Source organism: Syngnathus acus, chromosome 15 (assembly GCF_901709675.1).
Source record: "Syngnathus acus chromosome 15, fSynAcu1.2, whole genome shotgun sequence".
Taxonomy (NCBI): domain Eukaryota; kingdom Metazoa; phylum Chordata; class Actinopteri; order Syngnathiformes; family Syngnathidae; genus Syngnathus; species Syngnathus acus.
In genome coordinates, this window is record NC_051100.1 from 3,974,636 (window position 1) to 4,001,936 (window position 27,301).

General features: G+C 44.8%; 1 protein-coding gene and 1 non-coding gene across 3 annotated transcripts in view; one reads left to right on the plus strand and one right to left on the minus strand.

Moving 5' to 3' along the window:
* sh3pxd2ab (SH3 and PX domains 2Ab) overlaps positions 1–27,255 on the plus strand; it is a 31,841-nt gene extending 4,586 nt beyond the window's left edge. The window contains exons 3-14 of one of the 2 annotated variants that reach the window (XM_037271359.1): positions 837–912; positions 1,389–1,465; positions 3,041–3,132; positions 6,854–6,885; positions 12,710–12,838; positions 19,770–19,883; positions 20,968–21,051; positions 23,032–23,149; positions 23,230–23,555; positions 23,685–23,734; positions 23,998–24,117; positions 24,194–27,255. In XM_037271359.1, the coding sequence (XP_037127254.1) occupies positions 837–912; positions 1,389–1,465; positions 3,041–3,132; positions 6,854–6,885; positions 12,710–12,838; positions 19,770–19,883; positions 20,968–21,051; positions 23,032–23,149; positions 23,230–23,555; positions 23,685–23,734; positions 23,998–24,117; positions 24,194–26,113 (3,138 nt within the window). In that variant the 3' untranslated portion in view covers positions 26,114–27,255. The remainder of the gene's footprint in view (positions 1–836; positions 913–1,388; positions 1,466–3,040; positions 3,133–6,853; positions 6,886–12,709; positions 12,839–19,769; positions 19,884–20,967; positions 21,052–23,031; positions 23,150–23,229; positions 23,556–23,684; positions 23,735–23,997; positions 24,118–24,193) is intronic. The other variant, XM_037271360.1, reaches the window with a different exon arrangement.
* Positions 14,758–14,830, minus strand: trnar-ccu. The gene has a single exon. It is a non-coding gene; the product is annotated as a tRNA-Arg (tRNA).
* Positions 27,256–27,301: the final 46 nt, after the last annotated feature.

The following is a 27,301-nucleotide window of genomic DNA, read 5'->3' on the forward strand; positions in this document are numbered from 1 at the left end:
TAGAAGAACCAGATTTTTTTGGGGTTTACTTGTAAGGACTTTGGAATGGATTTCTGCCCGTTCAAACAAGGATGTTTTTCTGACACAGCGTTTCACTCCGCACTTTTGAACACAAGGACAATAGTCATCGTCTACAAAGGAAACCACATCTCCTAACTGTCCAAATTTTAGTGGAGGCTAAAAAGTCACGGGGATTTTCTAAAGGCAGAAGCGCAGAAACCAAAACCATATCGAACCACAGAACCATGTCCATACTTTTTCTGTTTGTCCACCTGGTCGTTTTTTTTTTATCTTAACACTCCATTCCTCGCTATTGAATTTGCTTGACAAAGCTTTTCTACTTAACAAAGCACATCTGGAATGAGGCAAAACCCAACGCACAAATGTGGAAACAGTTTTTATGTCACCTGGATATATTTAAAAGAGGAAACTAAAGAAACAATGGCGGTCGTTTTACAAAATGCCGATGCATTGTCTGGCTGGCTAGATTTGGTCTGCTGGCCTCTCTGGTCTTTATCTGATGGCTTTTTAAGCTTCTTAAGTGGAACGTGCTTAAGAGGGTAATTTTTTTTTCTTCCTCCCCCAGTTAAAAAGTGTGTGATGTAACCTTGTCTGCTGCCCCTGTGATCAGAGTGGCTCGTATACTATGAAGGATGACACAGTAGCTCTTCGCACGCCAACTATCGACTTCATGTACCATAACGGAGCTCATCTGCAAAAAATTACCGCGATTGACTGACTACGGCTCGCTCGCTTTGCCATTGATGTTTTTCTTCGTCCCGTTGAAGCGTGACAGATTTGGAGTCGATTGTGATTTTCTTTCATCACTTTTGCAGATGCGGATTCTTGACAAATTTCCCATTGAAGGAGGACAGAAGGACCCCAAAAAGAGGATTATTCCTTTTTTGCCAGGTGATCAAGCGACACAAATCTGACTCTGTCTATGGTTGGGTTCTGGTTCACATCTCAGTCAATCCAATTCTTCATTCAGCATTTCTGAACTGGACGTAATTTTCTACGAATAGAAGAAGGATGTAGCGGCCGTATTTTTGACGACCACAGCTTATTGTACACTAATACGACCAGTCATGTCGCATTGTTTGACTTTTACGATCATTCACTCCACCCGAGCGACGCGTTGTCGGCCGTGTAGGAAGGCGATTTGCCAGCAGAAAGTGGTTTAATCTGATCAACGTAATTTGAGTCAAAGCAGAAGAGAGCAATGAAGAGATCCTTTGTAAGACAAACTGGACTGCTCGAGTCCGGCTGATGCTATTTTGGGCTTGTGTCAGCCCACCAATCTGTTTTCGAAAAATCTTCCGAGAACCCTCTTTAGAATTTTTAATTCTTGTTGTTTACTAACAAAACCGTGTTGGGTTTGTTTGTAGGTAAGGTCCTGTTTCGCCGAAGCCACATCCGAGATGTAGCCGTCAAAAGACTGAAGCACTTGGACAACTACTGCAAAGTAAGACCGAGATTGCACATCTCGTCCTCGGAGCTGTAATTGTCTTCAAACACATGTCCATAAATGTCATTTTATAGCCTGTAAATGCTATAAACTTTTATGTTCTAAGGTCAGACAATGACTGGCTCTTTAGTGTCAGTGTTGGTGAGGGTGACAGGGACAAGTTATCTCTTTGAGTGCTTTATTCGCAGTGCGTAAAGTGCTGTGACTCTTTCGGCCTTGCGGCATTTATCTTCCCGTCCCAGGCCTGGACAGGAAAGCGAGCGCTCTATCTGCATCGCTGGTTTCCTGTGGTCAGTGTAAATAGGCAGCCTTTAAAGGAAACCAAGGAAGTGGGGGCACACTTGCTTGGAGCAGAATACACAAAGAAAACACGAGTGAATCAGCCGAGTCAACGCAACAGGCGTGTACGTGACCCTCTCGTCATTTTTAAGTCGAGGGAGGAAGCGTGTCACTGCTTTTCATTAAGAAATCTACAGTGACCGTAATATTACACACGTCAGGCACAATCTGATGACAAAACGGACATGACTGCAGTTGCGGCAGGCAAACAGTTAAGTGCTGTCCCACGCCAGTCCTGTAGGGGGCACTAATGCACATTCACAAGTGGGCCTGAAATGAAAGCAGGTCACGAAAAATTCTTATAATTGCCTATTGAGGCCTCAAGATGGCTGCAAAGCACTACTTTTATCGAAATGAAGATCCTCACCTTACCTCAACAGAGTTCCCTGTCATCAAGATGCCACAAGATGGTCGTACAGTACTCCTTTAGGAATTAAATTCTACACTCGACACTTTCTGTCCTCATCTGCACACAAATTGTCAGATTCCTCTATTGTGTGCGAAGTTTGTGAGATTTGGTTATGTAGTTCTAAAGGTACGAAAGAAACAGCAAGGAAAATGAAGTCATTGTTAATGCTCGGCTGAGGGAAAAGAAAAAAGGGTTTAGGAGTCCCACAAAGGGGTAATTCAGGATACTATAATAAGTGGAATAGAAAAAAAAAATTGCTCAGATTTGTGCTCTCCATTCATGCTGTCACTGTGTGACTCAATTTATACATTGATGTCTCTGTGGTTTTGGCATAGAAATGACATTTCGGCAATGTAATTATTGGCACCCAAACAAGATCCTTCTGTGAAAATAAAATAGTTAAATGAAAAAAATATATAATGCGGTTTTAGTGTCAGTCATTGGATTTCCCCTTCATGACCAACTTAAACAATGACACCGCTTCTTAGTTTTTCCAATGTCAACTTCCTGGTTTTCATATTCAATTTTCTTTTTTTGACCTAATGGCAGTGTTCTGACTCCATAATGAAATTTAGTCAAGATGCCCCTTTTGTTTAAGTTTTGTTTATGGCTCCAGAGCAGCTGGCTGAGACAGACGATTGTTATCCTATATCATCCCTGTGGGCTTGACTCGAGGTTACGAAACCTTGTTTCTTCCCCTCCACAACCTCCACCTGGTCTTCTCATCCGACTTACTCACTGCTAGTCAAAGCTACGTCAGAACACATGCAACCTTTTACTGTTAAATATGTGACAAACAGAAGCTCTCTGCCTCCCTCCCGCAGGCTCTGTTGAAGCTCCCCACCCACATTTCCCAAAGCGAGGAGGTTCTGAAGTTCTTTGAGACCAAGTCAGAGGACCTCAACCCTCCCACTGAGTGAGTAACTATCACTGAGCGCTCTCCATATTCTGACTCATGAGCTCTCATCATATGTGTGTGTTGGATCCAGATGAGGGAGATGGTTTTTAATGAAACGGAACGTCTGGCAAGGGGGACATCTGATCCTAGAACAAACGCAATTAGGATGAGCGGTGTCGTTAAAATGTGGCAAAGTTCACGTCTTGGAGCGGTGTCATCATTTGTCATGCTTACTTTGATGTCACAGTGTGGATTTAGTGCTATAGATCCAAATCGTTCAAGTTAGCGTCCTACAGTGAACCCCCGAAAACCCAAATTTCAGTTGTTTTTTTTTCTCGTTAACTATGATCTTATTTAGCAGTTAAATGATCCAATACAAAGCAACAACCTTACTCGAAGCTAATCATTAGTATTAGCTCGCATGCGAGCCTAAATAGAAACATGCTAGCTCTTTGAGAGCATTTCTAGATATGTGAAGGCACAATTGAACTATTAACAATTAAAGTAGTAACAAAATGTCCCTGTCAAAATGTGAATAATGAGAATTCAAAACTGATTTACTCTGTTTACTACAAATTGCTCTTCTGCTCTACGTGACCTCATCACCTTTTTGGCCATATTTAAAAAACTGTGACTATAAGATATAAAAACAACAACAATGCTTTACTTTAGCGAGCTGCAAAATGTCAATTTTTTGTCGGAAGAGTTTCAACCTGAATTGAAGTCATATTCTTCTCCTTCTATTTATGAATAGCTTTGTTTTAGGTAGTGCGCAGAGGCGTGAATTCAAACCCCTTAGAGCATGAATGTTGATGCTACAGTGTCCTGGCCCACTCAAGGGGAAAAACCACTTGAGTCATTGTTCCGAGTCCAGCGGTACTGCGGTATCATCCCACTTCAAAGCAAGAGCGGGTCGACAGTCCAGCAGAGTTTAAACATGGGGGGTCTCAAACACCATGCCACCCAAATTCTGAGCACTGAGAAAAAAAGTCAAAGAACAATTTTATAAAGCCTCACCTTGGCGTACTATTGCTTTAACGATACAATATATACAGTACAGTATTATTGTGCTGTGTAGGTCGTTCTTTGAAAACCTATCGTCTTCTGCCATCTAGCGGGAAGCAATGGTAAAAGAAAATAAGGACTGCTGTGTCGCCAATTCGCCAATAGAGGGAGCCAAATAGCCAGCCTGAGCTGTGTTTGGGCATTTCCAGAATCTGCTTTAAAACAGAAATACTACTGCCACTATTTTTGATACTATTATGACTGCTACCACACTACTAATAATGAAAAAAAAAATAATGATAGTAATAAGGATACAGTTATTTATCCTGTCTTAAAATTTGCTCTGTGATGAGCCATGTTAGCTTATAATACTATTCACATTATCTTATGCTCGTCATAATTCCTTGGCCAACCTGTAGTCCAACTGCTTTGCACAGCATTTAATGACTGCTAGTAAATTACACTCCACCAGTCCCCACAGAGATGATTCTTTCCCCTCTGCATTTAAACTTATTTGAATAATTTCAGGAACCATGCGCACATCCATCCAGACACTCCGGGACTCACTCCAGCTTGGATGGAAGTATGCATAATTCCACTAAACACGTGCATGCCGTATCTCCATTTCAAACAGCGTTCGCCTACTCAGCAGTGCTAATAAACCGCTCATCACAGTTGGAGTTTTCAATAACTTTCAGCGTCTATGTGTGAGGTGCTGTCTGGCTATACTCAAAATCTGGACCCGCCGATATGAACATATGAGAGCCCAGCGTGGATTCTGAATACTCAGCATGCAAATATGAGACCACCGCCCACTGGAAACGTCGTTTCAATATTAGCGGTTCCTTTATTCAGCTTTCTACGTCCGCTTAAATCAACCCAAGCACGCTGTGTTGGCTTTGTTCATGGTCCACTGTATTATTTTTCCCCTCCCTCACACACCAGTAAAAAATGAGATAAACCTCGCGCAATATAATCCTATTACAATCCTCCCTCCATAACGACGCTAGCTTGACGGACATGTCGGTTTACAACAGTTGATTGACTGAAACTCCAAACAACCTCAACCTGATATTAATCAGCAGCGCTTTGAGATAAGACTTTTTTTATAGTGTAATCTCCACGCGGCTAATGGTTTGGCACGCTTTAGGGATCCAAGTGTTGATTGCAACAGCGTGCGGCGAGCCAGCGTTTGCATTCTTTGTCCTCCTCTCGGGAAGGATGTCCTCCCAGCTCCGTGCTTGAGGTCACATGCTCAATTCACAGGTCATCTCTTTCACGTCCGTCATTTTATGTTTACGCCTCTCACGCGTCATTTCCACTTCACATCTTCCCGACAAGCCAGTGGAAACATTGTTGTGTCAGAAGCCAATTCAATATTTTGCTATGGCCCCGAGTTCTAATATTCAAAAATGTCTTTTTAATGAAGCCAGACTGGGCCGTTATCTAATGTTCGTCATTTGGAATGTCTCCTCGGGGATTAGTTTGTGTGTCCAGAACCAGAGTGGGAGTCGGCCAAGTGTGACTTTATCTTAACTAACACATGAATCCAGTTCATGTTTGGATGTCACTCAAGCAATAAGTGTTGCTCAGCTTGAACCAAAATAAAAATCTGTTCATTATTTATTTGCCAAATACACTTTTGGTATTTTGAAAACATCTGTAATTCGTAATTTAAAGGTGATTATTTTGAGGGTCTTCTTTGCCTGGTTCCGAAATGACCCAGAAAATACGAGGTGTGGAAGGAAAATGAATCGAATGTAAGGGTCAAGCAAATATTTTCCAGCATAAATGAAACCGTTGAATGTTGTTCCAAGCATGCTAATGTTGGAGAAGCTCTCAAACATGCCCTCATATCCATAACTGGCCACAGCGTCGGTGCCGCTGCAGAGCGCCAGGTGTCAGCTCACATTAGCATCAGTCCGCAGTGTCTTTGCATTCCAGCATGCTAACCCGTCGCGCGGCACGCTGCGATCCATATTTACACGCACTCGTTCAATATATATACGTGTACTTTAATAAAATACATTTTGGCTCAAAATTTGGACTACCCAAATATTGTACAATTTGAGAAAACCTAAGGGGAAAAAAACTGTCACAAAAACACACTTCAACAGCGATGGCTAATATTAGCTGCTAGTGCTAGCCTAGCTAGCTAGCGCCTATACTTATGGCTTCCCTTCAAAGGTAGTGTGTTTTTCATTCAACATGTAACATCTTTAATGGCTGAACTCATTTCTTTTATTATTACCAGCATGTTTTACAAAAAAAAATGCAGTTTAATACAATAGGGACTTTGAAACACTTACGATAGGAACATTAAACGGTGACAAAAATTTTGTGATGGCAACAGTTTGACACTGGAAATATTGACCTCATTTCAAACGGAGTAATTCTTTTTACAGCATCCTGAAATATATCATGCAGTCAACTTTTAATCTCCCAAATTGCTTAGCCTTTTGTAGTATGATTTTAATGACATCTTGTTGACTGTTGAGACCCTTCACACACTTTGTGGTCTCCCCACCCCCTTTAATATCGCGACAAATTCTACATGCATTCTCAATGAGGGTTTGGTCCGCTGTGCTTGTGCCAACCGCATTGGGACCATCCCACAAATAGATCGTGACATATTCTCATACTGGATTAATCAAGCTGCATCAATGCTTGGTCTTGCTTTGAGAGCCTCAAGCCTGACAATGACCATGCCTTTCTTGTGTTGCTTTTTTTCCAGAGACTGCGGGGGCTCTGGCAGACGCAAATCGGGTAAGGATCTGTTTTTAGAAATTCAGCCATTGTATTCAATCTTCTCCGATCTCAAACTTTATTTGACTTTTAAATGTTATTGTATTTGCGGGTAACCACCGACCGAGCATTTTTGCAATGAACTTGACTCCACCCCCATGAGATCATACTGTACCACTTCAACATACTTCCTTGACACCAATTAACACCAAAACTTCCAGTTGTATTTTTCCACACAATGACACTTCTGATTGTAATCGAGTAAAAAAAAAAAAATGACAACACTAAACACATGTAAATAAAGTTACAAACAGCAACGATAAAACAAAACTACAAAACAGATGTTTGATTACTACTTTCCTATTAGACAGAGCTCTTGCACCATTTTGTGACATTTCAATCAGAGCACGAATATTGATTTTTCTCTATTGGAAAAAATATTTGAACTGACTGACCCATGATAAGAAAACGATGGGTGGGCGCTGGATGAACCACCTGTTTGGGCCTCTATATATTCTCTGCCAAGGCTGGCACTTGGAGAGAGTGTGTGTGTGTGTGTGTGTGTGTGTGTGTCTGTCTGTCTGTGTGTGTGTGTGGGTGTGTGAGAGGAGAGTGCAAGGAAAGAAGAACGTGTGAGTGACTCAGCTGACCATAGGGATACAAGCGTAGGAGGCGGCAATAAAAGTATGCTAAAGGATTTGGCTAGCAGCTGCCCGAGTGTGTTTGTGTCTGTTAGTTGTCACTTGAATGTGTGCGTGTGTTTGTGTGCAGTCTAGCACTACCCTCACTCTTTTCACAAATTTCTTTTTGCAGTCATGCACAGTTGCTCCACTTGACCAAATTTGTCACCCCCCAAAAAAACTCTTCTAAGCTAAATTTATAATATGTTCCATGGCAGTATGCAACAAGGAATTCCAGCGCTGTTACAAAATGGAAACATTTCTGCACTGTGTGCGCGTGTGTATGTGTCAAGTAACCTACATTCCCTCTAAGCATCGAGGCGGCCCTGGAAAGTTCATCATTTCATCCTAATTAGCGTTTAATGAGCTTTGCACTTCTAAGCTCCCCGTGTGTTTATGCGTTAACTGATCTGTAAATCTCCGCTGGACATTAGCGCTTAGCGCAGATGAAACGCTTGACCTCGCTCCGCTACCAGACTGCGGTGAAACTTTGTGCTGGAGCTTGCATCTTTTACGGTTTCTATAATTACACGGTGCCAGTATCCCGCCAGTCTTTGCTGAGAATGCGAGCGGTTGCGGACGAGGATGTGTGTATTTACCTGGCAAATGCGAGACATTCAAACATTTGCGGTGAACACAAAATCGATCGGAGATGAGCTTTAAAATGGCACCTTGGAACTTGTCTGGTGTAATTCTGTTATTTCCCAAACAAGAGTTTTACAATTACCACAGCTAGCAAGTAGCAACAAAGAATGACAACGATGCTTGTTTCGGCCGTGTTTGATTTTGATTTGTGGCCAGTAACAAAAAAAAATCATTTTGATTTTTATTGTGTAATTAAAAGTCATTTGATTTATAATCCAATTATAGTCCACTTTGACTTGATACAAAAGAACAAAAAAAGTCAGACTTTTACAAGCATCCAAGTTATCCTGTTACTTTTGTGAACTCTATCGAGGATCAGCGGCTTTTGATATTTTGGGAATATTTGACACATTTTGTGTGTATTATGAAACTGAGAAGTCGGTCGACACCACGAAATGAGAAGAAAAAACGGCGCAGCGGAGCGCTCGGGGGTGTAGTGCATGCGAAAAGCAGATGGAGAGGACGTTTACGTGGCAAGTGGAAACCATTTCAGTGTTGCGCCTAAACCCAAGCGAGCGCGTTTGTGTGTGTAGCCTTGCTGTCTTTATTTGAAATGCAGGCCTCCGGGGGCCTCTGGGGTGTGTGTGTGTGTGCGTGTGTGTGGTTGCTCCTCTGTCAGTGTTTACATGGGTGTGTGCGCTACGATTGGAGCAAGGGCAGGAGGGTTAGCCGATGCACGGGTGAAATGTTGGGTGGGTCAAGAGGTGTTTTGTCTTTACAGATGGATAAAACTTCAAATTGGCTCAGGAAATCGTTAAGGGGCAAATCTGGCAGGACAACCGTGCACTGTTTGACCAGCTTGGTTCTCAATGAAAAGCCTTTGAGTAGTGTGCATTTAAACAGATCGCCCCCCCCACCCTCTTTGCTTTCTCATACACAATGATGAGATTCACAGAACAAGAACGACTCATTGTAGAGGTCAAAGCAGGTTCAACTTTTAGCGCGTGCAACCTGAGTCATAAATGATGCCCTCCATTTGAATTTACTGTACTCTGTTGCATTAAAAAAAAAAGATGGACAGGTATTATAGTGTAATGCAAGCGACCGGCGATATAAAATATTTATATTTAATATAAATTTATATATATATATTTTTATATTTATTTATATTTACACCCCGCCCCCACGATAACTGCATTAAAAAAAAAAAATTCAATGTTAGGAGACCTTTTAAGAGAACAAATAACATTCAGAAAAGGCAGGAAATGTTTTTGGGCTTTTACAATAGGGGCTATTGACAAACTGGTGTTCATGTATTGTCCCCTCCCCATTACCACTAAGTACTATAAGTGGCTCCATAGAGACTCCTACTAGTACTAGTTTTATTGAGAAACAATAAATGTGACATTTATTTCCCCCTAAATCAAAAGCTGCTCGACCAAATTACCGATTAATTGAACCCAACAAATTTCTTTTTATAACCTCGCCTAACAAGCTCGTAAAGGTTGTCTTAACCAAAGAATTGTTCTTGGAAATGTCAGAACCGGGTCTGACCTTTCCCCCGCCGAGATCCACATAGTGATGTAGTGACATGACTACATCTGCACTACATTGAACAGCAGTCCCGCAACCTTTGCTAATCTCACTGCACATCTGCTGCTGATGAGCCAAACAAAGGCGCTGCCAAATTTGCCTCCTCGCAAGAAATGTTACTCCATTGATGAGTAATTAGCACCGTTTTTAGCGCTCATTTTATTTTGACATGCGGCGCTGATGAGCACACACGGGTGTTTTTTTTTTTTTTTTTTGGAGTGGGGGTGTTGGATGGTGTTTGGTCGTCTGGAGAGCAGGAAGCGAGCGGATGAATCTGAGTGAGGCACAAACACAGTGAGAAGTTAATAGAGCCATCTGATGCGAGCCAAGAAATAAATACTTTTCTTTTCCAGGCCCATTAAGTGAATACTCTCGGTGCATGAATATTTAACACACGGCAACAGAGGTTGACGCATTTGAAACAAAACCATTTAGGAGCAAAGTGGTTCTGCCTCAATTTCATTTCCTCGACTTTGAGATATTAACTTTTTTTTTTTTCTCCATGCGCTGATGTTTCGGCATACTCATTCAAAGTCTCTTAATGGCCCCATTTTAAAGCCATAAACACTCAAAGTCACAGAAACTACAGTGTAGAATGTGAGAATAGTGACCCCTAGTGGACACTAATAGGACACTAATAACATCACCTCACATTTTGCGGGTTGATAAAAAATACAAAACACACTTTTACCTGATTACTTGCCGAGTCAAGAAGAATGTAATAATTAATAGATTGGTAAAATAATGGATTCTAGAAATATCCCCAAGCTGCAACTTTATCGTACATAAAACATGCGCACGGCCACATTTGTGAACCCCTCTGCAATTTAAATGAGTGATTACACCGGAAAGCCTACACACGCATGAAAACATTCAGAGTTTTACGAGCCGTGAAAAGCAGCGTGGCACTCGCGTCCTCATTTAGCCGCTGCAATAAGTCATCGGCGAATGCAAAAACGCTTATGAACATCTAGGAAAATGGATGCTGAATCGTAACCGACCGTCGTATTATACTTGGAAAACCCGGAGACAATACCTCAAATAGAAGTCGTCTTTCTCTCTCCAGCGGTGTGGTTTTCGGCAAACGGCCGACACAATGCGACATGACGTTTGTGATACCGCAGTAATCCCGTGTCAGGCTCTCCGCTAGGATTTGAAAGATGGATGGAGCTGCTGAGTTGACCTTCACGAATGATTAGGTTAGATGTCTTTTTTTTTATCTGGAAGACTTAAAAAAAAAACATTGCTCTCGAGTGTGTTTCAGCTATGCCAGAGGATTTCGTTGGAGAAATGGAAGTTAAATCCTCATTTGGATTGATGCGTTCATATTTTTTCATCCTCATGTTAAGACACACTTCCTCTTTCTACGAAAATAAATGCTTCGTGAAGCCCGGCGTATTCATGCTTAAGCGTTTGAAAGTTCACCTATTTGCGTATGTTTTGGGGGAACTGATGTTCCGTTATTTGCCGAAAAACAGGCTTAAAAAATGCTGTTTTGGCGCTGAGGCCAAAAAAGACTAAAAGTATTCCTTTGGCGTCTCTTTAGTGCTAAGAAACTATGTTGAAATCAGTTGAAGAGCGTCATTTGTGTTTTGTCGCCATCTTGTGTCGTTAATAGGCAATCATAAATCTTTTGAGGAGTTTTGCTGGTCTCGTGAAATTTAAGAAAACACTTAGTTTATTTCATTATTATTATTATTATTTTCAAACTAAAACTATCGCTGAGAGAATGACATTGTGTAATTAAAACAACCACATAGTTTGCCTGAAGACGGTCCACTTAGCTTAATGCTAACAAAACACACAAAGGCCCATAGACATGCTAGCAATTATGCTAGTTTATAGTATTATGATATTTGAGCACAAACGGTGGAGAAACACATGTAGACAGACAACTTTTACTTCCAGGCATGTTGTCTTTATCCTCTGAACAATGACATCCAAAGTGTTCAAATATTTACAGCCCACTCTAGCTAGCACATTCCAGTGCGGCCAGCAGAAACATTTGTTGAAAGGCTAACTGATTACGGTAGTTGACTCTTGTTAGCCCTGCTTTATTTCAGTCACCTATTTGTGAGACTTTTCGTGATTAAGCCTTAGTTTCCGAGTCGCTGCGCAGCCCGCAATCGGCAGCGGTCTGACGTTTCCGTGCATCCTCGCAAATAAAATCCATCTGCTGTTGCCTTACGAGTGGGGATGAGTGAACCTGGCGCCGGTTAACAGATGAATGCGAGCGAGTTATGAAAACAAGCACCGACTCAGTCGACTCTGGCGTCGACACGGTTAACCCAGCGAGGTAGAGAAAGGAACATTTCCATTGGCTGCGCCGCACGCCGTAGGCCGAGGTCTAGAGTTTCACGGAGACAGCGGGCCATCCCTCTGAGTGCTGTTCCAGCCCCTTCATCTGGTTCTATTTAAGGCTTCTGGTGCCGAGTCTTATGATTGGCGTACGCAACCCCCCTACTCTTCCTCCGAGTTCCAGCCCCGACTGAGGAGAAGGAGGCTTTTTAGCAGATGGTTTATTTTCCAAGGGAAGCCATTTCTTTCTCCTTCTCTCAACTGTCCTGCCCTCAACACTTTGATGACTCTCACGGCATCTGATCGGGGCTCCCGTTCCAACTATGTTAATGTCTCCGCCGGCTTCTCCTGACCCGGTTTCGGCATCGTCGGGCGCTGCGGACGAGGTGGTTTCTGTGACGTGCGCAATGGATTCTCGACTTTTTTCCGCCTGAGCATCCCCCTTTTTTTTTGGGGGATGATGATCGCTTTGTAGAATTCCAGCATCTCCGCTGCCCCTCATGTTGGGCTGGAGGGGGATGCACCTCTATGGCTAGACTCTCAGAAAGATGCACTGAGCCCTGCGAATATTGTGATTGGCTGAGCTCAAGTGACAAAGCGGCCTATGGCGCAACGGGCGCCCGGCGGTCGTTCCAGGGGACCTATGGCTGGCAGCTGGCTGACAGCCTGTTTCTTCCCGTCAACTCCAGGTCTGGACGCCTCGGAGCCCATGGTCCTGGAACAATACGTGGTGGTGGCCAGTTACGAGAAGCAGGAGCCGGCGGAAATCAGCCTCCAAGCGGGTGAGGTGGTCGACGTCATCGAGAAGAGTGAAAGCGGTGAGTGAGCAAAACAAACGCGCAACCTTAGCTTTGCTCAGACATCATCAAACACCTCCGACATTCCACTCGTCCGCGATCCCAACAACCTTGTCCCCTTTGTCCCGAATCCACCCTGTTTTACTTCCATCTGGAGGCTCTTTCTGGCCTGCAGTCAGCCCTGTTTTTGTCCCACTGTTGGTTCAGGCGAGAGGCCAGCATTCCGCCTCTGGCAAGAGGAATCGCTCCCAGACTTGTATTAATTACTCCGCCGCACTTTAATGGAAAGCCAGCAAGAAATGCCTGATTTACAAATGCCAGCTGCAAAAAGTCCTTAGTCAGCTGTTTAACCGTCGGAAAACGTTAGCCGACGGGACCGAGAGGTTTTTCCGATCCCATGGCAAATGTTGTTGAGAAAATGACATCTTGAGAGGATGTGAAAATTGCACAAAATGGTTCACAGCAAATTAAAATCAGTCAAGACAATAAGACTTTAAAGACCAGGAGAATAAAAAACGTCATCAAGCGGTGGTTATTTGTAATGAACACCAGGAGTATCGACCCATATGTTTTGGGTAAAAAAAAAAATCTCAGTTACACTCTAAAGCGTGAATGGCAAGATGAGCCAAGGAGATTTAGGCCCACAAGGGTTTGACGCTGAGCTTTAATGGTGTGCTGAGACAGTAAAAGCGTAATGGGACTCATGTGTTCTTCAGAGCCAGAGAGATGGAGGGAGGAAATCAGTGACCAGGAAGGGACTTGTGTTTCACGATGAGAGTGAGTGAAACGGCGCTCCACACCGGCCTCAAGCGAGGAGAACGTGGCATGGGATCGCTTTGAAGTGTCACGTGTGGGGAGCCTCAGGTTCGCGTATTTGTTTTCACTCGCTGCTCCGGTAGGATCTAAGCCCAATGGGGAGCCACAGTGAGACGCCGACACCTACGAGTTCTTTCATCCGTGGCTTTGGAGGAAGTCAAATTCTGTGGTCCAATGAGCCATGGAGAATGAGATGGACTACTTACCCTCGTTATGATTTCGCAACCTTTGAGATTTATTCGTCCATTTTGTGGCACTGTTTGGGTTCAGGATGCAGATGGAGGCTATTACAGCTGACATTGGGTGAGAGGCGGGGTACTTCCTGGAATGGTCCCCAGTCCATTGCAGGGGCACATCGAGAACCGTTCACACCTATCGGCAATTCAGTCTGTAATTACATTTATCGGAAAGTGGTCGGAAAATGAAAAAAAAAAAAACATTGCGAGCTTGCCAACCTGATATGCTAACAAAACATGCTAACCTCGCATTTCCATATTTCATCGATCGAACATGTTGCCCAAGTTTCATTTTGTTTCCAGCGAGTGACATCTCATCAGCTCTCCCGCGATGGATGGAGGCTAACGCCGCTCCAAGCGAGCTAGCTGACGTCACTCCGTACGGCGCCGCCAAAACTAACACGAGCACGTGGCTGAGAGGAATTCAGAGCTCATTTAATTTAGCATCGATTCCCAAAAGCAGGATAAGTCAAGCGAGAACGACAAAAAAATCTTAACGTGTTCTGACATATTGAGCTCTTAATTGCAGATGCAGGTCAAGAATCTGCTGCTCTGTCGACATTCGCAGGCTTTTTGGATCCAATTTTGGTGTTGTTTGTGAGCAGCTGTTTATTATTCTTTTGCTGACTGGGTGTTCACATGTCACTCACCTTGGATTAAATAATACATGTCATCGGAGAGAGGCAGGGAATCTAGGTCAGAGCTGTAAGGGAGCCCAATTTTCCCCACTTCTCCAGCCAAAGCGGTATTTTCCGCTGAAACGGCTTGATGCTTCAGTTTGCGCCGTAGAACTTGTTGAAATGAAGATGAATTCTGTTTCGGTCCGTATTTTCAAGTGGTGTGTATTTTTTTGTGGGAGTGGGTTGCCGCAGTCAAAATAGAATTTTCCACCCCAGATGGGACTCGAACCCACAATCCCTGGCTTAGGAGGCCAGTGCCTTATCCATTAGGCCACTGGGGCTGTACATAATCTATGTTTGATAAAGTGTCGTACAAAATTGTAACTCCCGTAAATCAGCTGATAACCTTTTTAAAAACGCTGCCTGTTTGCAAAGAAAAAATACGACCATGCTAGGAAACTCATAGCTTGACTTTGTCCAAACGTAAGCTCTAAATCCTCACTAAAAATGTGTCGTAGAATAATTCCGTCCTCACTCCCTTTGCATGATTACGCAGACCCTATTTTATTTGTCTTCTTGGTGGGAGTTTGCAGGAGGTGGGGGTTGCTTGTTGAGAGCAGCACAGAAGAAACTTGGAGAGAAATGGAAAAAGTCATTTCCTGCCAAAGTGAGTGGTTCAGAGAGGTTGCTTCATTACTATGGCTTAATGGATCCTCCAGGATGCCGCTCCTCCGTTTACACTATGTGAGAGATGTTCAACAAAGCTACCAACCGTGTTGATAAGTTCAAACGTTCTCCATTGAGTGCATCAAGTCCTGGAACTGTTGTACTTTCTCCCTCCGACCAGTTTGCCAATGCCTCCACGGCACCCCGAGGCACTTTGTGCCCGGTCCGGTTTAGCAAATCTCTCTCTAAGGACCAGTCAGTGTTTAACTTGTCTGCATTCCAAGAGTAGATCAGCCTTTATGAATGACAAATGAAACTCCAGGAATGCCCCAAGACCCCCCCCCCCTCCCTCCCTGGCACGACTGTAAGCACAGTGCCTGCCCCACCCTCTTTAATAAATCAGGGTGGAGTAACTAAAGACATATGAGGGACCCCAAAGGTCACTAAGGACACAAGTACTTGTCTTAATGTTCCCACTAAAGTATTTGGCAGATCAGAACTGCAGAAAACCTGGAAGGTAAAACAGTTTCTTCACCTGCTTTTGATGTTCAGCTGTCTGGCTTAGTGCCGACTGAACCTGCAGGAAATTCTGGAAGATTAAGCCGCACCGGCCCTTGGAAGGACATGATGGATGCGCTGGATGTCTCTTCTAGTCTCACATGGTAAAAATATATCCGTGCTGTTGTCTCCGGCGTCTGTCTGCTGGCTGAGGGCAAGATGAGGTTTAGTGCGCATGTTTGGGAAGCCTTCCGAGTTATCCTTTGCAATCCCGTACCATTTGTATGTACAGATGGGTGAGGAAGCGTTGGGTCACTTGAACGGCTCTCAGATGAAGCGTGGCCTAGATTCTCTGGAACTCCACGGAGAGACAATGTTGATTCCTTATTTGGTATCGCGACAATGGTGGCGGCAGCATCACTTTGAAGGCCACACAGTGTAAGCCACACAAGTTCAAGCCCCGCCCATCATTCGGGCGGCCCCTTGAATTAGTGTTTAGCTTCAGAGTCAGAGGTTTACCTGTCCGTTAGAGGAACTGGAAATATAATCGTCCACTTATCTGGGGAGACTGTCTCCAGTATGTTTGAGTGTCTGTGCATGGGAATTTCTGTCCATTCTTCCAGAAGAGCATTCCTAAGGGGTCACTGGATAAAGAAGACCTGGCTTGCAAGCTAGTCTAGTTCAGCCCCAAATTTGTCTAAAGGGGTTTAGGGTCTGTCAGGGTTCTCCGGTTTTTCCCCATCAAACTCATCCAGGGCCTTGTTTCAATTGTTCCCACATGGACGGAACTGTCCGCAATGAGTCGTTCAATCCTTCTCACCACTGACACAAAGAAGAACATGCAGCTGGACAATTTGCCACTCGATCTCAGGGATTGATTAATTCCAAGATTCCCCGACATGGCTGTGATGAATTGATATTTGCATGAATGTCCATCGTCCTCAGAGGAGTTGTCGAGATCGTTGTTCAATTGCGACACAGTTTGATGACGATAAGAATTTGCAGGCGTTCGTTTTATGTCACACCAACTCTTCATTTATCTGGCACAAATTCCAACCGGTCAAAAAGACAGTAGACGCTCTCGCACATGCTTTGCACATGTTCTCAGTTGATAATCAAGACTTTCATGTGCATGCTTTCAATCTGCGTTTCTGCAGACTCAGCATGTTTTCTCCAACTTGCTTAACAATCGACAGCTTCGTGTCTTTTATTTGATTTTTTTTTCAAAGCTGAACTCGCAGCAACATATGGAGGACACCTCAGCCTCGCGTCGTCGTGCGTTTCCTGCGCATTCTTAGAGATTTCCATTAGAAGTCTTCAGGGACCAATTGAAGACATTAACCCTCATTTTGTGTTTTCCAACCCTTACGTATTATCGCTTTTAAGCTTTTCTCGAGAGGCTGTCAGAGCGGTTCCCGAGTCGTCTTAATTATCACCGATTGGGAAGCGAGACAGCGTGTCCGCAAGGAAGGTTAAACCAACATTTCCAAGGGGTGGCCATTTACACATTGAAGGCTCGCTGTGTCTCAACATCGACCCCCTCCACCCCACCCCGCTACAAGTGGCGCTTCGTTTTCGGGCCCATGAGGAGATCCTTTCACAGTTCTTCAGGGAGAGAACGCAGCTCCTTAGGTCAACATAAATTCTTGAAAGTCGTGTTGTGTCGTTTTCCCACAACTCCCCCTTTTCGCTACGCCCGAGGCGCCCAGGTAATTGAAACCCGGTCTTTTATGAAAACTGGAAGTGTGTGTGTGTGAAGCTGATAGCCTCCCCCTACTCGTGTGTTGATACTGGATCTACTGTTAATAAATACAGAAGCTGGAAATGAACGAGGTTCTCTGCCGCTCCATTTGACAGTGGTGTCGAATATCCGCTGCGCCGATGCATTCCTCATCATTCCACGTCCAGGAAAACAAAACAAAAAAAAAGCTTTGGTTTGCTGCTGAATCAGTGCTTCGTGTGAGATGTGTAGAGCTTTTGTTTTCGTTCCTAGCTTGTGGACGTTTTTGGGGTCTAATAACATCAAATTGCGCCTTTAACGCCCTTGATGAATTGTGTTTGGAAACACAGTCTCCTTTTACATATCATCCAGTTCTTTACGGCGAAGAAACAATTTGTGTATATTTGGTTTCCTGTTGCGGCAATCTGGTGTGGATTACAGTGAAAAAGAAGCATGTGTGGATTTTCCAGATGTCAAGAAAAGAATGAAACACAAATAGAGTTGCGTTCGCAGCACCCTGCTCTAGTTTTCTTTCGAAATGTCGCTTTCGTAACCTCTTTCCAACTGCGACGATGCACTTAAAGCCAATGCAGAAAAAGCATTCAACGACCCAGATAAAGCAACGAGTATTTTTTTTGATCGATTCAACATGCTGACTTAGGCGCTGTCACGCTGGACAGAAATGTTTGCCTCCAGTCAGCAATTGGCTGCATTCTGAATATTTGTTCTTTCCAAGACTTGTGGTCTGAAGTTGTTGTTTGCAACACAGGGGAGAAGCCGGTTGTGATAAACATAGAAATATGCATCGTTGATTGACTTGTGATCTGACACAGAACAGCTCACGCATATCGCCCGAGATGACGTGCGTCATCCCACATCTGCGGTGTATTTTTGCGCCATGTGGATCTGCTTCGTCGCTACTGCGCCGCTCAACAGCTTGTTGCCATTTATTTGCGTGTACATTGAACTCCTTTAAGAATAACTCGCGCCCTTGAAATGACAGTTTGGGATGTACTCCAAAAAATTACCTCGACTGTTAATGGAAGGGTTTTATGATGGTGACAAATTGAGCCTGCAACCAATTTGTTCACCTGGCATTAAATGTGATTAGGAAAACTAATTTTGAAATTGGGAAGTCAACCAGCCTTATGGAATGTTCCATTCGACAAGCATTTTAGTACTGGAAATGGACTGCAAATATTGAAGCTGAATTTTTAACAAGAAACGACGTGAGTTTTTTTTAGGTGTGCGAGGGTCAATGCAACTTTGCAACTTTGTGATTCCGTCGAGTTCGGCAGCATTGCTCTGCGGCCGACTGGCCTTGGGGACTTGTTAATCTTAGACCTGCACAGACAACATGTTGTTTTTCTGAGGTTAGGTTGTTCGGACTCTTGACTGATTTATGGATGCCGCTTTTTGTTTGAGCCGTGGCTTTTATGGCAAGTCTCAGCACATTACATGCCTTGTTATATCCTTGAGTTCGAGCCAGCGGGTGGTGATCCAAGGCAATCGCCCAACAGCAGAACCCTTCTTTAAGTTACGGAACCACCCAAACTCCATGCGAAACAGTTTTAATATACGGAAGCCGTTTGTGCTAATTTGATATCCTTCGTATCCACCTTAAGGTATGGTCTTTGTCGTTTTCATAAACTGGGCTTAAAACAGCAGGGGCCCCGAAAAAGAACCCTGTGGAACTCCATAAGACAGAGTGGCAGCTAACACTAAAAATATGTCTTTGTAATATGTTCTGGTAGGCCAAAGTTGTCCTAATGCAGTAGTGGAAAAACAAAAAATCATTTTATTATAGTCACAAATGTCTTTACTTACTCCAAGTTTGCACTTAGTATTACGTAGACCGTAAGATGGATAGCAACAATATGGAATAAATGCTCAAACAGCTTTCCATACTACTGTCTTGCTAACGTAGCATGCACAAAGCATTGACCACATCCACATGAATCACAGAGATGGCACTAATAAGCTGCTGCGATCCCAAACAGTCCCATGGTAACAACCCATTACAGCGGGATTTTTCCAATTCTTCTTCCCATGGTAGAAATAAAGGCCCTCTAAACACAACATTTTGTCAGTAACACGTGCGCTGGAAGTTTGGGCCAGCTGTGACGGAACGCTCCTATCCTCTTTATGGTTCTCCAAGCAGCTGTCAGGTGCGTTGTGTCTCTGTTACCACAACAAAAAACAGAACAGGGCGTCAAAGCGCCTACGTATAGGAGGCTTTCGGTGCCATCGGTGAGGACTCACGCAGGGAAATGTTTTCATCATCCGAAATTTTCAGTCCATGGGAATCATTTTGGAAACTCAGCAATAGTAATTTATTGCGGGAAATTTGTAAATGTCAGTCCACGTCGGTCAACTGCTGTGTTTTCTTCCCACAGGCTGGTGGTTTGTCAGCACTTCAGAGGAGCAAGGTTGGGTCCCCGCCACCTATCTCAACTCCCACAGCGGCACACGAGACGATTTAGAGCTGGGCGCCTCCAAAAGCGGCGAAGGTAAGTCATCGCCACCGCACACCCACCTGAACACGTAAACACACGGCGTTTTGTAGCCACCCCCCCTCTCCCGCCTTTGATCGGTGACAAGACCTCGCCTAACGGCTGATGTCGGCCCGCCGTGAACCGCTTTCCCTGTCCTCTTGCCATCGCGGGCACGCTTGAACAGAGCGCGGATTCAAGTCTGGGTCAGTGGCGAGGAGGGGGTCCGGGAGGGAGCCGACCACAACCCGGTGATGAGTTGTACAGTAGCGCCTTGTACACACCAGGATGTTACTCAGGCTTTACATGATAGGTGGCGTTTCCATTTTCAGTTCGCGCCGAATCACTACTTTAATCATCCCCATGAGTCGGATGATTGCGAGCAAGGTTCAACAATGACACGTGCTTCATGCGTCCCTCTACTTTTGCTCATGTAGCGTAGCCAGTCCAGCCTGAAAGCACCTTTGGATGGCCTCGCTCAAATCTCTGACTCGCGTGGCCGTCAAACCACATAATAAGTGGAAAAATTCTCCTTTTTGGACTCTTTTGAAATAAAAGTGAAGCAATTGCAGCGTATTTACAAAAAAGTCTTACGCAGCGTTTTGTTGGAGAAAACAACAAACGGAGTATGGAAATGATTATTAGGCTTCAAAACAAACATGGAGTTTTTCTAACAGTGCTGCCAAAAGATGTTTTTTGCCACACAATTGCCTTACTATGCAAAAACGTGACATGAGATCGGAACATCGGGCAATTGTACGGTAAATGTAAAGTGGCCGGCCATTACATTAGGTACACCTGCACATTGAGGCTTACGAGGCAATGTCAGCTGTTCCAGTCATGTGCCGCATTTCCCGAGGGCAACAATGTGTGGCCCAGATGCTCCACGATGACAAGATGGGAAACCATGCTAACAACATCCTAATTAAAAGCCGCAGAGGAGATGGCTTCGTTTAACACGTCCCTCATAACCCTCCCATCATTCCACTATTAACCGTCCACCCACTGTCTTCCATGTGCAGCTAATAGCGTCTTGTGTTGTGAGTGTTTTAACATGTGCCGCTTCGCACTCGCTTTCCATGTCCGTGTCTGTGTCCGTCAGTCACTAAGCGCCACAAGTCCCACCTGAAGAGGCTGGACCGGAGATGGACGCTGGGGGGTGTCATCAGCCGGCAGCAGAGCCGAGGTGAAGTGAGACAGATGTTGCCACTGTTTTTGTTTGTGTGCGTGCGCTCGTGACGTCGCTCTTTGTCTCACCCCGCATCCTGTTGACGTAAATCCACCATGACTAACCACTAACTGACATGCGAATCAGCACTTTATAAGCCGCTCGTTGAAAACAAGTGAGAGCTTCAAATCCATTGTCCCGCATTCAAATGCCATTGATCTGCCCCCCCCCCAAAAAAAACACACCAAAAAGAATCATAATTTTTATTATGAAATGTTGATCCTGATATAAAGTACAGGTTTATTCTAGCAATTATATTTCCAGGAAAGCTGAGTTGAACTCTAGCTTTCAGGCTAACAAACAATTAACTGAAATTATGTTACAAAATATGTTTTGTGGGTTGTTATTTTCCAACCCTGCCAAATTCTCCCAAACCGCTCTCCTGCCAAGCACCAAAAAGCTGTTGGGTAATACATAGCGGCATTGGCCTGACGCCGCATTTAAGAGCCGTGTTAGAGCCGGTTACTGACTCGGCTCCGGCGCAAATTGCGACTAATCTCGATACATCAAAAACAACGTTTATGACGTTCACGGGCAGGCCAAGATGGTCAGTCACCATTAGAGGAGCAGCGTGGGTCGGCGTTTGGGTTCATACCAAATTTGCGCTTGGCACCGCGCTCTGGAGTCGAGAGAGGGGGAGCGTTGTTTCCACCCGAGGACTCGAAAGATTGTGCTGACTCCGCTCAAATCAAGTCAAACAGTGATGGAGGCGATGCATGTTGTGGTTAACAAAACATCTGATTCAGAGTTTCCCCTTTTTGCTCAGCTGGATATTGTTTGAGGGGTGGGGGGGGGCACACAAAAAAAAGAGTCCCCAAGGTCAAAAATACAAAAATATCTTCTTTCGTTGGATCTTAGTCTTGAAAGTGAAAAGGAAGGGAATTGTTATACTGTTTCTGGATTGGAAAAGGGGAAGCAAAGGTGGAAACGTATATGTGTGTTGATGTATACCGTATATGCCGTGAACAGCGCTAATATCTACTAGCGAAAGTCTGCTAGCTTAATGCTATCAAGCAAATCGCCATAGACATGCTAATGAAAATTAGCACGAGTCTTACTGTGATTGGTACAAAGCCGTAATATACCAAAGACACGCAACTCTAAATTCGGACTATTCTATTTTCTACAACAACCCATAAAAGCGATTTCTTAAAAAAATCCACAACATAAATAGTAGCGGGAATTGCTTTCCCTCTTCCTGTACACTTTGAGACAACCTTGGGAAAGGGCAAGCAAATGGGAGAAAAAATGACTTTTTGGTAAGCAGGATCCCAAACACTGCTTCAACATCTTCTTCGTCTAACTTTTGTCGTCTTGCTCTCTTGAGACTCAGTCGGGCAGGGTTGGGTCAGGAATTGCCATAATGACGGGAAATGGTGTCTGTACCACGACGCGCTGGCCTTGCAGGAATGCATAAATCAGCACCAAGTCTTTGGCTGGCTATTATGTGCTGAGTTAAGAGGCGCAAGGCCAAGGACACTTCATAGGACGAAGGTGCACTTTATGGAAACAAACGTCAATGAACGACAGCCTGTGCATGACGTTTGTATCTTCAGGATTGCTTCGGTGTGCGACATAATAGTCGACTTTCAAGATGTGTTGCTCAGAGTCGTAATATTAGAATGGATAGCCATTCTGTTTACGCTGACTTTAAAATGCACTTTGTAGACGTATACATTAACCACCCCACACATATTTATGGTTTGCTATTGCTGTTTAATCTCTTTTCCTTTGGAATTTATTCCAAGACGTTTGTGTAAAAAAATCGATTCGCGGTATTTTTTCTGACATTTCTGCCCGATTTGAATAGGAAAGTAGCACAAAAACAAAAATAATATTTTTGGATTCAATTTGAATTCTTGTTTCCATACAAAAATCTGTAAAATCATAAATATATTATAAATGATTAAATTTGTTATGTTTTGCTGTCTTACATAGAAGAGAAGTACATCACAGTGCAGCCGTACACCAGCCAAGGCAAAGATGAAATAGCGTTTGAGAAGGGCGAGGTCGTGGAAGTGATCCAGAAGAACTTGGAAGGTTGGTGGTTCATCAGGTGAGCTTCACTTCACACACCTGGAATGACAAGTTCACAGAAACTTGTAGCGTGCAATTAATAATGTTATTTACTCACAGGTACCAAGATAAGGAGGGCTGGGCTCCAGCTTCTTATCTCAAGAAGATGGAGGACCTCTCCTCCCCCCAAAAAAAGACTGTGACCGGCCCGGTGGAGATCATCGGAAACATCATGGAGATTAGTAACCTCCTCAATAAGACGTCCCCGAGCGAGAAGGACGTCGGCAGCGCCAAAGTCTCGGAGAGCCCGCAAGTGGCCCGCAAGGAGATCAGCTTACCGGTCCTGTGTGACCCAGGCCCTGTTGGCACGCCGCAGGACGGCAAAGGCAAAACGGAGCCGGCCTCGCCGGCCGTGGCCCGCATTGCACCTCACCGGGTGGAAATCGGTCAGTCATGTCATTTTATACTAAAATAATTCCAGAATTTTGAGTTTACTGTAAATTGTTCTTGAGGTGCATTGTGCTTATGTATTCATTATTTTTACAGTATATTTTCTTTCTGTCTCCGATTCATAGGTTCTCCAGTTCTCAGGCAAAAACCTCCTCCCCGAAGAGATGCAACCCTGGTGGGGAAGCTTTTTGTTATATATTAATGTATTTACATAGTTATATTTTCATAAAGTGATTTGACGAATATTCTTCGGTCTGATCATGAAATCAATGGTTGTTTGTCAGTAGGTGTCCTCCCACTGCACAAGCGCGTCATAAAATTAAATGAAATTAAAAATATTTTTTTTTGCTACATGAGAGAGATATGAGAAGCTTTTCAGTATATATTTTTTTAACGGTCTTGTGATCTGGGTTAAAACAAAATGCCCTTTATTCCCAGGGATTTCCTTTGCCCTCCCCACCAGAGCCACCTACAGTTGAAGCTGAGTATTACACTATTGCGGAATTCCAGTCTTGCATATCTGATGGGATCAGTTTCAACGGAGGCCAAAAAGCAGAGGTAAAAATCACACAATATACAACTTCCTCATTGGTTCTTTCGGATAATGTAATGTTTGTCACATGTGACGTTTTAGGTGATTGAGAAGAATTCCGGTGGTTGGTGGTATGTCCAGATCGGAGAGCGGGAGGGCTGGGCTCCGTGTTCCTACATTGACAAACGCAAAAAGCCCAACCTCAATCGTAGAACGAGTACGCTATGTCGTCCCAAAGTACCTCCACCGGCGCCGCCTGTCAAGAAGCAGGACTCCGTGGGGACGGCGCCACCCAGCAGCCCCGGTCGTGAGGCTCCGGATTCTCCCGTGTCTCCCGGGAGGCCCGTGTACGAGGAGCCGGAATACGACGTCCCGGCCATTGGCGACCTGGATCTGGAGTCTGAGTTTGAGTTCCTGAGAGGTGAAGCTTCCTTGGTGGATGCGAAGAACGAGTACACGTCTTCCGAGAAGGGATCCCAGCGGTCCTCCAAACCGTCTCCGGCCTCGTCGCTCCACAGCGCCTCCTTTAGGATGTGCGAGTCATTTGAAGACAGCCAAGAGGCGGAGGGTGAGGAGGAGTGTATCTATGAGAACGAGGGCTTCCGACCCTTCAAGGAGACCCCGGAGAGGCAGTGCAGCCGTGACTCCAGTTCCTCCAAGGCCAGCGCTTCGTCCGAAACTGGCAAGAGCGCCAACCCCAAATCAGGAGGATGGAGATCTGCGGCCAACAAGCTCAAGATTAACTTGAACGGAAACCAAATGTCAGCCAAAAACGAAGAAGGGTCCGGATCTAAATCAGCCTCCAACGAGTCCACCCCGGATATGTCCAGACCCAAGAAAGACCAGGAGGAAAGTAAAACATCCCCCAACGCCAAGTCCTCCTCCAAACCCAAGCCGGTGGTGAGGCCTAAACCGCAGCTGGCCAAAGCATCCAGCGGGGACAAGATGGACATCAGCACGCTGAGAAGACAGCTGCGACCCACGGGGCAGCTCAAGAACGGCAGCAAAAACAAAGGCGAGGACTCCGAGACCGCCTCTGTCGTCTCCTCCGAGGACTCCTTTTCATCTCAGAGCACGTCCTCGGAGTTCTCCTCCATCTACTCCAAAGGCAGCCGCGGGGACTCGGACGCGGAAGGCTGCGTCCTCTATCGCACTACCGACGCTTACGAGAAAGTCCAAGAGTCGGAGCTGAGCTTTCCTGCCGGCGTGGAGGTGCTGGTGCTGGAGAAGCAGGAGAGCGGCTGGTGGTACATCCGCTGGGACGACTCCGAGGGGTGGGCCCCAACGTACTTCTTGGAGCCCGTGCGGCAGCAGGATGACGCGGCTGGCTCGGAATCCGACGGAACGCCTTCCAAACCCGGGAGCCTCAGCAAGTCCAACAGCCTGGAGAAGAACGAGCAAAGGGTTCAGGCCATGAACAACCTCAATCAGAACCTAAAGAAAGTCACTCCACCGATCCCCTCCAAACCACCAGGCGGTTTCTCCAAACCCACCGGCTTGTTCGGGTCGCGCAAGCAGAACGGCGGCAAGCAGCAACAGGTGGTCAGACCGCAGTCGGTCTTCATCTCAGCCCCCATCAGGGATAACCCGAGCCCCGTCGGCTCCCTCAGGAGAAACGAGTCCCTCAACTCCGGCAACCACCCTCGCGGAAGCCCCGTGGTGCGTCGCAACGCCTCATTCGGCACCGTTCCCCGCAACCTGGCGTCCAACAATATCGCCCTACCCAGCCGGAACCCACCCAACACCGGGAGTTCGGAGTTCCTGGGCGGTACCTCCCAGAGGAATGCCCTCCCTGTGTCCACCGTAAGACCCAAGCCCCACATCATCCACAACAACCTCAGGGAGATCTACGTCTCCATTGCCGACTACCACGGTGACGAGGAGACCATGGGCTTCCCAGAGGGGACCAGTCTGGAGGTTCTGGAGAGGAACCCCAACGGCTGGTGGTACTGCAAAGTACTGGACAGTGGCAAGCCCAGAAAAGGGTGGGTTCCTTCCAATTACCTCGAGAGGAAGCCTTAGTGCGCTCGGAGCTGGCAGAACTCGCACGTTGGAAAGACTACTCACACGGACACTTTGATTTTGTACGAGAACTCCAGGAAGTTCACAATGAAACAAGAGGAGCAAAGCCAAAGAGCAACCTAAAAGAGGAACTCGATGGTTCGTCGGTCCGCCCTAAACCGGAAGTACAGTAATCCCTCGCTATTCGCGGGGGATAAGGACCGATTCCCAAAATAAAAATAATATCCGCTAACCGATACCAATGCTAATGTTCACTCTTTGTGTCCTCACCGATGCCAAGTACTGATACCTCTCATACTTTTGATCTAAAATGTTATGTTCCGAAGCAGATACTGCTGAGGAAGACCTCCTAGATTTTTCCTTCCGTAACTTCTGCTAACGGCCCAGGCTCAACATATAAAACTTGAGATGCATCAGTTCACCATAGTTCCTCGAACCCAAATGTAAAACTTTCCTATTAGATAGAGCTTTGGTGCCATCTTTTCTTAAGAGAATAGTGTGAATAGCTCGAAGTAGAGTCCCCCCCCCCCACACACACACACAAAACGTGGATTAGTGAACCGCGAATATGCAGGGGATTACTGTAATCATTTTTGTAGAATTTTCTAAGCATTTAAAGCTTACTGCATGTTTGATTTTATTATACTGACAAAGCCTTGAGCTGTTCAAACGTAACTTTTTTTTGCTGCTATGTGTTAGTCACATCTTGGTGCTGTCTTCATTGCATGTTTTCATAGCTTTATTTTGTTGTACTGTACGGTAGAATTATGTCAAATGTTCAACGCATTTAATTGTTCTTTTGTGAGCATCTTTAATTGTAACGATGGCTTGTAATAATAATAATAATAGAATCCCTTGATGGTTTACCAGGAAAACAAAAGCCCTTTGCTATCTTCCACCCAAATTGTATTTATTCATTCTTTTTGTACCGTTACGGTTGACACAATTGTTCACAACCACTTCACGCGTATGCTCCAAATCTATCCTGACATTGAAAAAAAATTTCTGCTGGGCAGTAAATTTGACATTTTTACTTGTAGTCTTAACTCAGATGCTCACTTTTTGTTTTACTGTTTACTGTGTGACAAGCAGCAATAACTCAAGTGCCTGAAAATGAGAATAAATGCACTTTTTAAACGGTTCCTTTATTTTTTCACTCATGTTTACTTTGCGTGTATGACGTCACGT